At 38.9% G+C, this 12,981-nt stretch overlaps 3 protein-coding genes across 3 annotated transcripts in view; all 3 read right to left on the reverse strand.

Moving 5' to 3' along the window:
* The window catches only part of LOC126368574 ((11Z)-hexadec-11-enoyl-CoA conjugase-like), a 293,092-nt gene that overhangs the window by 231,961 nt on the left and 48,150 nt on the right, over positions 1 to 12,981 (reverse strand). The window lies entirely within an intron of this gene.
* On the reverse strand, positions 409 to 3,314 carry LOC126368284 (odorant receptor 83a-like). Its single transcript, XM_050012180.1, has 5 exons — positions 2,503 to 3,314; positions 2,203 to 2,302; positions 1,531 to 1,635; positions 591 to 749; positions 409 to 462 (listed from the first exon to the last, which is right to left on the reverse strand). The coding sequence occupies exons 1-5, from the start codon at positions 3,312 to 3,314 to the stop codon at positions 409 to 411; spliced, it is 1,230 nt and encodes a 409-aa protein (XP_049868137.1).
* On the reverse strand, positions 4,462 to 8,300 carry LOC126368595 (uncharacterized). Its single transcript, XM_050012661.1, has 4 exons — positions 8,268 to 8,300; positions 6,934 to 6,979; positions 5,341 to 5,526; positions 4,462 to 4,837 (listed from the first exon to the last, which is right to left on the reverse strand). The coding sequence occupies exons 1-4, from the start codon at positions 8,268 to 8,270 to the stop codon at positions 4,644 to 4,646; spliced, it is 429 nt and encodes a 142-aa protein (XP_049868618.1). The 5' UTR covers positions 8,271 to 8,300; the 3' UTR covers positions 4,462 to 4,643.

Raw genomic sequence — 12,981 nt, forward strand, 5'->3', positions numbered from 1 at the left:
TAAAAAAATCGGACTTGTAAAATCTTTAGGTTAGGTAAACGGACCCAATTGCTTAATGTTGAAATTACATATTGTTAGATATAGTACCCAGTTGTAAGATATGAAAAAAAAAAATACGGAGGCGATGGAATAAATGATAGAACTTTGACAAAATATTTATTATTACGACATTTAATTATACCTACATAATAGATAGGTGAAGTAGTAAGTTAGAGTTACGAAATAATGATTGGACTTGTTATGTCCGACTAGTGCGCGGCAAATGTTACCAGGGACGATTACGGGTTCCAGTTGGTGAAATATATTATTTTAACATAAATAAATATTATCTTAGTGTTTCTAATAAGTATTGTGTGCCTTTGCATATTAGTACTGTCCATTTAGTATTATATCACCACTGTTTATCTTCTAATTGCTCTTCTTTCGTAGAACTGCATAGTAGCTGTAAGCAGTTCGCATGATCTGTAATGGTATACCGATTGAAATGTTAGAAATCTTATGCAGGTTAGGCATCCTGAAATACACAAAGAAACAATTTCACGTCAAATACAAATAAAAATAAAAATATACAGCGCGTCAAAAAATATTACCTGTATAAAGGAGGGTAGGTCAAGAGAGTTGAAAGGTCCGGCTCGAAGGCGGCGCACGTGCGCCATTCCTATTGCGAGCAGCGCCACCTCGCGACGCATGCCGGCACTCAACTTCCAGTACGATGACACGAACGGACCTTCCCCCACGCCTACTGAACTCTATAAAAATATCAACATGTTCATACTCGACGTCGTCATTAATTGGTGAAAAGGCAACAATTACTCAATAAACAACCATTTTTTTACCAAAAACTTAACCCCAGTAGGAATTGTCATGTGTGTTTTTAGGTAATAGTGACTCCAGCACGAATCTCTGCGTATTTACATATAAGGACTTATAAGATAGGAAAACACGCGTAGATTACACTAACGCTGAAATTGTAGATGATCTGAGAGCGATGCTACACTTTGCATTGGGGCGTTGCATTGGTGCGGTGTCGAACGCATCGTGTAGTAACTCTCTTAGGGCTGTACCTCACTAAGACACCATAGTTGCGCCACTACGGTTTAGCAAAATGTACCTCACCTGATTCTCTCTCTCTCTTTATTTCAGAGCTGCGCTCTTGTCGGTGGAGTAATCGCCATTCCTCTCTTCTTCCCGCCAAAACCTTCACCTCCTGATACGACACGACCTGCACCTTCTCTTTTATTTGTTTCATAAATGTTCTTCCAGGTCCCTAGGTCCCTACCTCTCTTCCCTTAAAATTTTCCTTCTATGATGTTTGTTATAAATTAATCGTGTCGTATCAGGTAACCAATCATATTTCCTTTTCGGTTCTCTAAAGTCTTAATATGGTTCTCTTTTCTTCAACTCTTTACCTCTTTTTCTCTTTTACCTCACCTGATAACGCAGCCAATTTGTTGCTGTATCCGCAAATAACCGAAATGGTGTCCTAGTGACATAAAGTCCTTAGACAAATATAATAAGTATCACTAATACCGTATTTAACACCATGTCTCCGAAGTAACAGAAGAGGAAAAGTTGTATGATGGTCCCGCCTGTGTACTGCATGAGGGATATTGCTTGCATGCCGCTCATCGTCTCCTGTACAATGTAGAGGAAAATAAAACAATAGAAGGGAAATAAGACTCAATCATACATCATAAAGTAATTGCAACTGCTGCTGCACACAGAACTAGGAAAGTGGGACTCCCGAAATCCGATACCGCCCGAAATTAAATAGCGATGTGGAGCACACAACTCCAAACAGTACATTTTGTCCCCGATTCATACAACTTTACCAAAAACTTCAAGGATTTTATTTTATGGATTTTCAAGGTGAAAATCCTAAAATTATATGAATCGGGGATAATAACGCAGGGAGAAAATTGCATTCTTTAGCAGTTCGCATAATTAAAGAGGTAGCGAATCTAGCGGTTCGAGGGAATCCTTACGCTGTGTCATCTGATGGGAGATTTGTGTGAAACCGCAAACAAAATCCCGCGCCCTAGTCCGCTCTGTTGCTGCAAGACAATCTTAAGGGTGTAGAGAACCACAACCTCAAAATGATAACCCGCAGCCACTCCTGTTATCCGTTCTTAAATTAATATTCAACATAAAACGCACGTAATCAGCTAAAATAAATTACCTTGAATAAAATTGTCTACTTACCAGACTCAACCTCAATGCGACAGAGCATAACGTCAGAACAGCGACCAAGTAATAAATGCCTAATATGTCCTTTATAAGTTTGTCCAGTTCGGCAACAGAACTGAAATAAAGATTAGGTTGAGGCACCGGAGACGTTTTGGGCTGGGAATATTATTTTTAGCGTTGGAGTTAGTACACATGCGTTCAAATGGAAGTTTCCGTACTAAATCCTCCAATTCGCAACGCTGGCAGGGCTGCCTCTTTTTGAAGTATTGCCTTTTTATTTTTGATTAAAAATAAATGTCGTTGTCAGGAACTTACCTGTCAAGTGTAGAAAGTGTGCGATGGCAATTTACGATTCTAAAATGCGCCCTGGCATCCAGTTCATGTGAAAATCTATATGTTATCTCGGCACTATCGCCTCCGATGCCTTCACTAAAGCAACGCAGCATCTTAAACTGTCCGCTCATAAAAATCATCAAACCCAACGTTGTCAAATCAAATGCAATATGTACTACCACGCAATATATAGCAGATATAATTTCTGCAAATATAGTGATAAGATACAAATATATACTGAGGTGATCCCATGGACTCCATCCAGGCAGAACATGAGGGTACCCATCCAGTTCCAAATTGTTAATATACCAATACCCAGTCTCAATGAATGGTGACGTAACAAATATTACCAAAGTAGCGTTATAGACCCTGTATATCAAGGTATAGATTGTATGGAAACGCTTGGTGTACATCTGGATAGAGCTTGCGAAGCAGTTGCGGCTATCTTTGTCTTCGATATTCAATTCTTCGTCTTCTAGATTGTCTAGTCGTAAGAGAAGCAATTGCCAGCGCTGCCGGTTCGCCCGCAAAGTTTGCATTTTGAGAAAACCCATGCCGCAAAATGTAAGCACACTGAAGCAGTGGAAGAGCATCTTGGAATCTTCTCTTGCCATAAAGAGAGCTATGGCTTGCGTCAAAATTGTGGTTACGAAACAAATCTTGGCAACCTGGGCCATCCAATAAAATGTACGATTAGGTGTTTCCCAGAGTCCAGTCATGCGAATAACTTTATTCAACGTCTGCACAACATTTTTGGTCCTTTCATTTAATATGTTCCGATGCTGATGCGACATTCTGGGTAAGTTATTTAGTCCACGTCTACTTTTAAGCAATTATTTTAACTCAGTGAAGAAATCGAGGAAAATTGACAGCGAATGGACCTGCAGTCAATACGATATCTTTTATAAAACCTTTCAACTTATCTTGCTGCCCACCTAGTACCTACTAGTGAAAAGAGGGTGGGGGCATATAAATTAACCATAAAATTAAAAATAATTATAGTGATGGTAATTTATACAGAGACAATTAAGACTTAGGTTGTAAGTAATTGACAAAACAAACAGAATTTCAAATAAGTATACCAACGTAATAAGTTAAACTTTGTAGAACTAATTTAAAGTTTTCCAAGTGAGTAATTGAAGCATGATTGAATTTCTTTTATCCACAATGATTTGTTTTAGTTGTACAATGAGAACTACAGTCAGATTTCAAGGTAGCCCAAGGAATGTCTTAGATAATCACGCAATTAAACATTGATGACTGTATTGCAGACAGTTCACGCCTTTTCCGTGTTGATAGCGAAACAAACAAATGTGTTTTTGCATTCAGATATAATTAGGCGCTACTTACATTAAACGTTTTATTGTTTAGTAATGAACGTTTTAGAAGCTGTTTATTTATATTGAACTAGCTTTCCGCCTTCGACTTCAACCGAGTAAACATTAGGTCCTTCACTACAAAATACATAAAATCTACTTTATGTTCATTCCCTAAAAATGTAAACTATTTTTCCAAATTGGTCCAGTGTTTTAGGCGTGAAAGGGTAAGGGTAAAAGGGAGGTGGGGCATCCCCCAGCCACATCATCATCAATTTAAGAGCCACGCTCTTGTCGGTGCAGCATTTTCCATGCCACTTTTTTAGGGAAAAATAGGGCAGTGGTTTCCCTCTTGCTTTCCGCCCCGCAATACTCTGTCTGACGCAAGTGGCACCTACACCTACTCATCAGTAAATCTTTAAGAATTAAACTACATTTTTTTATATAAATTACAGAGTTCAAGGGGAGAGCTGAAAAATAAAATTTACTAAAGATGTTCACTTATTTTTATTTATTAAATTGTTCTATTATGTGAAAAATACTGACAATAAGCTACTTACGCTAAATCGAACACTTGCCATATTAGTAGGTACTTATTTAAATTACAAAATATTTTAAGGTCGGTATTGTGTACCTATAGTATGATTGACACCTACTTATTTAATTATATAATACTTACTAGCCACAATAAACACATATACATAATATATAATAAACACTTTAATAGGTACCGTTAATAATTAAAAAAAGAAAAAAAAATGTTTCGTAGATCGAACAAGAAAAACGTTTCCTTGACTTTTAAGTCATTTACCAGGACGATTGCCAACCGCCGCCGTTAGAGCGAGCTCCGAACCCTGAATTGTTCCACCCTGAGGAAGATCTGAAGCTTGTCCCTGAGTTTCCGGCTCCCGAGTCCCAGCCGCCACCGAAACCACCGGAGCGCCCGAGGCTATTCGACCCCCAACCGCCGCCGTTGCTTGAACGAGCAAATCCTGAGGAACCTATAAAAATAAATTAGGCAAGATAAGCGAACAGTCGTTGATCGGAAAATCGACTTGCATCTATTTTTCATGCGCGTAATGCCTAATGGGGTGCCTGAGAAGTAAGCAATCTCATCGCTCAGTACCTACGAGTATTTATATTTTTTGTTTATTTCCACATCATCATATTATTATGAGGAGCTCGGTGGCGCAGCGGTAAACACGCTCGGTCTGCAATTGTTGAAGTTAAGCAACTTTCGCAAAGGCTGGTCATAGGATGGGTGACCACAAAAAAAAAGTTTTCATCTCGAGCTCCATCGTGCTTCGGAAGACACGTTAAGCCGTTGGTCCCGGCTGCAATAGCAGTTAATAACCATCAATCCGCACTGGGCCCGCGTGGTGGTTTAAGGTCCGATCTCCCTATCCATCCATAGGGAAGGCCCGTGCCCCAGCAGTGGGGACATTAATGGGCTGGTGATGATGATGATATTATTATAATAATAAAGCTAGTGACAATATTTCACCTCCCCATCCGCCGGATCGCCCGAGTCCACTGGATCTGCCGAAGCTGCCACCAGAGGCCCAGCCGCCAGTAGACCGACCTAGGCCTCCGGAGTCACCCCAGCCGCCTCCGGAGCGCGCCGCAGCGATCGACGGCCCGCTGTCGAAGCCGAAACCACCGCCACTGCCGCCTTGCCAGCCACTTCCTCCTGCATTGTTGTTAATAAAAAACACAAATGTGTCAGAATACAAATTAAAACAAAATACAAAAATATTTATTCGTGAATGTTGCGTGTTACAAGATATTACAGTGTTGTCATCGGGCTCAGCACATTCAGCCAAGAATTGGCATAAGAATTCAAAAATTGACATGCATATAACCAACTAAATCAACCTGACAAATCAACATAATAATATGAACTTGACAATAATTCAAATTTTAACTCAATAATAATAATTCCTAAATCAGTATTTATAAATAATCTGAAGTCGGCACTATTTCTGGAATGTATAGCGTGACATAATCTCACGATTACCTATACTCCTAATTGGGCTAGTCAGAGCTACATCCATCGCAAGGTAAACTAAACTGAGTACTCACTCAGATACGCTTTCCGAACTTTTTGTTAGACCAATAATGATAGCGGACGTATCGCCGTCCATACAAGGTGTTAGTGACATCGTAACGAAAACTTTTAGGAATGCTTCAGACCTTGATTCTGAGTTAATATTACGCGGAATTTCCTGTCATGAAAATTTTAATATTTGTTTTTAATTATTTTTAGTGTTTTTTTTTTGAGCTTACATGGAACAGATGAAAGAAAGGTTAACGTCGTGTCTTATAGGGAAGTCAAGGAATTAGCCTTTGATAGACTGGATTGGAAAATGCTACACCGACAAGAGCGTGGCTCTTAAATTGATGATGATGAAATTATTTTCAGTTCCTTCCTTTTGCGACGGAAAATTCCACTTGATATTTACTCGGAATTATGTTCTAAGTCATCCCCCTCAGTAGGTATTCATTATGATGTCACTAACACCCTGTGTAATAAATAATCTAACCAACTGTGCTAACTAGTGAACTTAGTTTTTTTTAAATAGAGTGATTCAGGAGGAAGGTTTATATGTATAATAACATTCATTAAATAGTGGAGAAATACTGTTATTTTTGTGGTTTTTAATGTGATGTCGTAAATAATTTTATTTATTTATTTATTAAAAATAAGTACAGTACTTAATACATACATTTTTTTATAATTGACGGTGCAACAAAAACAAACTTTGGATTGTCCGTACACCGACATTCACCATCGTCGCTTCCAATTTGCAATATCATGCTCGAACAAATAGGTACTTACAATAAATAAAGAACATGTAGGTAGGAATTTATACACTTGCAAGCGAAGTACACAAAAACTAGTTCGCTGCATCAGCTTCACCCCGCGCGTCACACGTAACTACCGGACAGCGCGACACACACGAGGTTTTTGCGGTTTCTCTAATATTTTTCCTGATTTAAGAAATGGTGCTTTAGTTTGTATTTAATTTTTTCCCCAGCATTGCACCCGAGCGAAGCCGGGGCGGGTCGCTAGTTAATAATAAAATACATCATTTACCTGCTAGTGCGCCAGCAGCGAGTGAAACCAAGATCGTGGATAACAACTGAAACAACACCAGGTGTTTGAAATATACAATCTTATAAACGAGATAAGGAAGCCAACTAACCAAAAAGCTTTCACGCGACTTATGCAAAAATGGAATTAACAATACTACTCATGAATATTTACTAGTCCTAACACCTCCGCCAACTCGCAGTGGAGGAAAACATGGTGGAGTAAGCTCTACACCTCATTGGTTGTCTGCGGGGAGACTTGTGCTCTGCCAGGCAGTGAGATATTTATAGCTTTATGTATTTTTCTATATTTTTACTAACAATATACATACACAGCCTATATACATTCCACTGCTGGGCACATGCCTCTCCTCAATCAACCGGAGGGGGTATGGAGCATACTCCACCACGCTGCTCCAATGCGGGTTGGTGGAGGTGTTTTTACGGCTAATAGCCGGGACCAACGGCTTAACGTGCCCTCCGAAGCACGGAATCATCTTACTTTTTCGGACAATCAGGTGATTCAAGCCTGACAAGTCCTTATCAAACAAAGGACAGTCTCATAAAGTGATTTTGACAATGTCTCCATCGGGAATCGAACCCGGACCTCCAGATCGTGAGCCTAACACTCTAACCACTAGACTACTGAGGCTGGTACTAACAACATAATTTATACCTATTAATTTACGTAATTATAACATAACATAAGCTTACGACCATGATGAACTAAGTACCCACAATTCACCGAGCTTTTCCTTGAAATTATTTTACATAATTCATACGTCATACATAACATATTCGATAAGTAAGTAAAGAATTATGTACGGTCACGAGCATTAATATGTATACACTTTGGTACCATGTCACATTAACTTTTTTGACAAATTGAACTGTAAGTCTTACCAAATGTCAAATATGTTAGTGCGACACAGTCCTAAAGTGGGTATATTATTTTGCTCATGACTGTAGATAGCATTATGATGCAAATATTTTTATAGGTCATCACTAATTTAAGAGCCACGCTCTTGTCGGTGTAGCATTCTCCATGCTACTGTTTTAGGGAAAAATACGGCAGTGGTTTCTCACATGCCTTCTGCCCTGCAGTACTCTGTCTGACGTGATTGGGATGGCGCCCAGTGTAGTCTATTTCAAGCCGTACTAAGACTCCTGTCCTCCACCTCTGAATAGTACTGACAGTTAATGCTGCCCTCTGTCAGGTTCCAGGTACAAGTTGAGTATAACTGATCAAAGATAAACCTACTAATATTATAACTAATGCGTAAGTTTGTAAGGATGTATGAATTTTTATAGGTATATAGCAATAAAGTTTTAACTTACCATGATATTCGTGTAAGTAAACTAGACGTGAAGCTAGAAGACTTTGGTGTCGATCTGTGAGCAGCTGCCTTTATATACGAATTGCATACATGTCACAGCTGGTTTTTGCAGAGCTTCTTTACAAACACAGCTGACAATGAATAAGTCTGAACAAAAGCTTTAATTAGGCCGTCACGCGTATTACATTGTACGAACCAGGGTCATCCAAAGGAACGGATGTGGCATCCGTTTTTTCAAGTCAACCTAGAATACGTATCAATTTGTCTTCGATATACGGAAAGAACTTAAATAAGTGTAGATTTCCACGTTTTTTGCAATAGAGTAGCTGAAATGTACCGACACCTGAACCGTCGGCGTCGAGGCGAGTTTGAAACGATTGATGAATGTGGAGGACGCAAGAGGTGTACATATCAAATGGAATTTCACAATCTCTGCTTACCTCTGAGTTTACGTATGTATATGTCGTGGCCAGATCATAGAATTGACCATTTCATGAAATGATCGACCATTTCATGAAATGGCCAACTTCAACTGACCATATCGTTAAAACGTCAGCGTTTAATGATATTTCCATCCACGTTTGGCCATATCATTAATGTAGGGTGTCCATGATAAGTGGTGTAATAAAAACGCGAAATAAGGTAGGAAATAATGTATTACTCTAGTACAAAGTACAAAAATGTTTAAAAGTCAATTAAAAATTAAAAAGTCATTTTCTATTAACGGAGTGTTGATGTAGTTGACATATACGCCGTAACTGCATCTCGCTTTGAAGTCGTCGTCATATTTTTTGACACTATTTAATACCATTGGTCATCATTCAGTATACTTTTCGTGTGTAAGATAAACATACTGGCGGCGTAGGGGTGGCCCAAGGGCCACCCCCGCCGCACCCTAACCTACTGTTATTCCTTGTAAAAATTATAAAAAAAAGGATTATGATAATTTAAATTATGACAAAAACATTTATGCGTTTTAATAGAATCCTGTTTCAAGTAGTTAATGCCATCTGCGGCATATCTACAATAAGTCACGTCAAAAAAAAGAAACTTTACGGACAGTAGGATCGTCTAAATTTTTCTTTTTTAAAATTAATATCTCTTCATTCGCAGTTTTAATTACTTATATCATATTTTGAAATCCAATAATAGTCCATTGATTTACCTAGCGTGGTCACTCGACCTTCATTATTTGCCATATAACCTAAAAATAAAAATAAAGTTGCTGTATACTGTTAATACGAGTTTTTCTTTTCACCTTAGTGTCAAAACATTGCTTCAATGCACTTTTATCTTGTATTTGCTCATTATTATTCGTATTATTCGCGTTCACACAAGAATAATTATTGTCCGCCGCCATTATGCAAAACATAAACAAAGCGACACCAACGCCACTACCGGTGGATAATGTTACTATTTTACGATATGATCGCTAACGTTTGGCCATATCATGAAGTAATCATGCATTTAGTTGGTCATATCGTTAAACGTTTTGTGTTCATTGCATCTGGCCAAACCACATCATGATGTGGCCAACGAATGTTGTTCTATTTCATGAAATACGACCATTTCATGAAATGGTCGATCATTTCATGAATATATGAAGTAGCTGAAATGTGTAGAAAATTATGCGTTATCGATCCAAAATACTTAGATATAAGTAAAGGCTTAAAGATTGCCTGGAAGAGATTGCTACGTAGCAATAAGACCGCCTATTGTACTCATTGTATTTCTCTTTTGTTTTGTATTTTCCTGTTTGTTCCGTAAAGTATTTGTTATGTTAGAGATGGAGGTAACCTGTATATTGAAGCAATTCGCTTAAAAAGCAATAAGTATTGTATAGGTATTCAACTTATGTACTGAACCCTATACAATATATACCTTAAAATATAAATTTTAGGGTATATTCGTCGGTATCGCCTCCCTGAAGCGTCAGAACATCACTCCCTCTGACCAAAAGTGGGCACGCAGTAGCCCAACAGTGAGTGGCGCTTGAAAGACCTAAAGTTTGTAGGTCTCTCAGACTGGAGGAGAGTTTCTTCCTCCCGTATGGATGTCGCCGCATTAGCCGGTGGGCTCTCCTTGATGTGGCTTGTGTCTGCAAAGTTGTGTTTTGAGGATGTGTGTCTCTATATACTTGCCCTTCGGGATAAGGTGATATATACCCCATTGTGAGCGTATATTTATCAGTCTGTACATTGCCTAGTTATTGTAGCTGTAAGTATCCAATGAAATAAAATTAATTAGAATATACTGCATTTCCGCCCGTGACTACATCCGTGTCGACCTCGATTATAGCCTGCGATATGTTTTGTTGATGAAAACTATCCTTTATTTTTTCCTTGCATGTCAAGGGAATAAGGGTGTTTTGAAATTCTAAATTCCCTACGACACTACTAGCTGGTAGTGCAGAAGGGAATCGGCACAACTGGTAGTGCGGCTTGGTAGTGCGGTGGGGAAGAAGGGCAAAAAAGGCCTCTGACAATGCTCTTGTAAACTGAAACAGTATCCGGGGTCGACTGCTTAACGTGACCTCCGAATCACGGATCATCTCATTTCGGGCAATCGAGTGACCTGCAATGTCTTAACCAAACTGGGGATCAATAACTATTTCAATACCTTCTTCTAAATCCCAGTTCAGCGGTTTATCCGTGAAACGGTAACAGATAGACAGACAGAGTTACTTTTGCATCTGTAATATTAAATATACTGACCAACCAACCCGCATTGGAGCAGCGTGGTGGAGTATGCTCCATACCCCCTCCGGTTGATTGAGGGGAGGCCTGTGCCCAGCAGTGGGACGTATATGGGCTGTTTACGTTTAGGTTTTTAATATTAAATATGGATAACTTTATGTTTGCATGGATTTTCTAAGACCCGAAGGTGATTTTTAAAAGCGTAGGCCTGAAGAATGGTCTTGGTGACAAAGCACCAAATCACTACGACGTCTCGATGATGACCCCAGACCCGAAGGTTATTTTACTACTCCCGAAAAAGAACTTTGGCGTCCAGCTGAACGTCAGAAACCGGAAGACAATCTGAAACTCGAAGCTGGTTTTGTAAGACGACAGCCGGAAGATTGGCACCTTTGTGGAGAGAGAGCGCCTTTACGGCGCCCGGGAGGCAATCTTTGACCCGAAGGCGACTTTGAGAATAGTAAACCAGAAGAATGGCGACTTGGAGACAGAGCTCCGGTTCGAGGTGATTTTACTACTCCTGAGAAAGAACCTTGGCGTCCAGCTGAATGTCAAAAACCTAGGAAATCAGAAGACAATCGCTAATGATTTTACATAATCATTGAAAATATGCATAAATTCAAGGTCGGGGGTCAATATTCTAATTACGTCAATAGATACAAATCAATTCCATTATTTAAAGCCAGGTAAGTAAGTAAACTGTACCTATTTAAGTAAGTTTTCCTGTTTATAAAATATTTGCAAGGAAAAGGCGTAATAATACCTATGGTTAGTTCTCAAAAAAGTGGCACCGCAGAATTAATTTTACACTTTAAAAAAGTTTGAAGTTTCAACACTTTTTTCATCAAATCGCAAGATCTATGATCTAATGACAAGAAACTGCAACAGCAACACATATTTTAAAACAATGATGGTATACATTACAAGTTACGCACAATGGGCCATCTTAGAGTAAATGCGGAAAACAGAGCCCACTAACATAACATTACAAGTTATTTAATAATTGGAGGAACACATTCAGTACCAGACATTTTTGTCATTTAGGTAATCATTAATCGTATAATAAGTTTTTTTACATAAAGTCAGCTTCACGTGTGCTTTAAATGTATTATATAATTAGCAGGCTAACGACAACGGGTATTGAACACTATTTTATCAATTATATACTAAATAAGGTTAAAAATCACGCATATTTTAACGACTTTCCTTATTATAAGCCTTTAATCCAGTAAGTAGGCAAGGACTTTAGACAACACTTGGAAGCATTGGGCGTCCGCTAAAACTCCTGATCACTATCGAAACCTCTCATGAGAATACGAAAGATGCTGTTGTCTCTGGTAATACACCCAAATCTTTCGCTATACAGATGTTTCCACCAACATTGCATATTGCTAGGAGTCAATATGAACCAATATGAGGCTAGGAACCGTGTTTAGTATATTTTTACTTTGCTTCTAAATGAGCTGTCGACGACGATCAAAAGGGTTTTTATCCTTCATACGAAGACTGATAGGAAGCTGTGGACTATAATATGATTTCCTAAAATCAAAACGAAATCTTCAAAGTTTGTTTGTTTTCAGTTACAAATTATAATGGTCCATTTTACACATGGCATCTGTTTTCCATGTCGTTAATCGCCAAGAAGACAGTTATATTAGCGCATGATAGTGCGAAAGTACCGACTATACTGTTGTTTGCACTTCTCTGGATTGTGTCAGCAAGTTTTATATCTAGGGTCAACGGTGTCGAATAATCTCTTGCTCAATATCGCGAACGATATTCATATCAGCGAAGCGACAATCATGTTCGGTAAGCTCGGTGCAAAAGTATCGTGTACAAAATAGGCATCTGGAGTTCGTGGATATCCCAACTATTTGGACAAAGCGCTTCGCATCGTCCTTCATTATGCGTACTGCTAGGGACTGGAATTCTTTGCCGTCTTCTGTATTTCCGAATGCATATTACCCGGGTACTTTCAAGGCCCAATTGAACAGGCACCTTCTGGGCGAGCTCGCTCCA

This window comes from Pectinophora gossypiella, chromosome 7 (assembly GCF_024362695.1).
Source record: "Pectinophora gossypiella chromosome 7, ilPecGoss1.1, whole genome shotgun sequence".
Classification (NCBI taxonomy): Eukaryota; Metazoa; Arthropoda; class Insecta; order Lepidoptera; family Gelechiidae; genus Pectinophora; species Pectinophora gossypiella.

Excerpts from the sequence above, each read along its gene's own strand:
- LOC126368284 (XM_050012180.1), bottom strand. The coding sequence starts at position 3,314 with ATGTCGCATCAGCATCGGAACATATTAAATGAAAGGACCAAAAATGTT. Across the intron at positions 1,636-2,202 it reads TCGCATTGAGGTTGAGTCTG|GAGACGATGAGCGGCATGCA; the intron begins GTAAGTAGACAA and ends TACATTGTACAG. Across the intron at positions 463-590 it reads ACCTACCCTCCTTTATACAG|ATCATGCGAACTGCTTACAG; the intron begins GTAATATTTTTT and ends ATACCATTACAG.
- LOC126368595 (XM_050012661.1), bottom strand. Across the intron at positions 5,527-6,933 it reads CGCTGCTGGCGCACTAGCAG|GAGGAAGTGGCTGGCAAGGC; the intron begins GTAAATGATGTA and ends ACAACAATGCAG. Across the intron at positions 4,838-5,340 it reads GCGATCCGGCGGATGGGGAG|GTTCCTCAGGATTTGCTCGT; the intron begins GTGAAATATTGT and ends TTATTTTTATAG.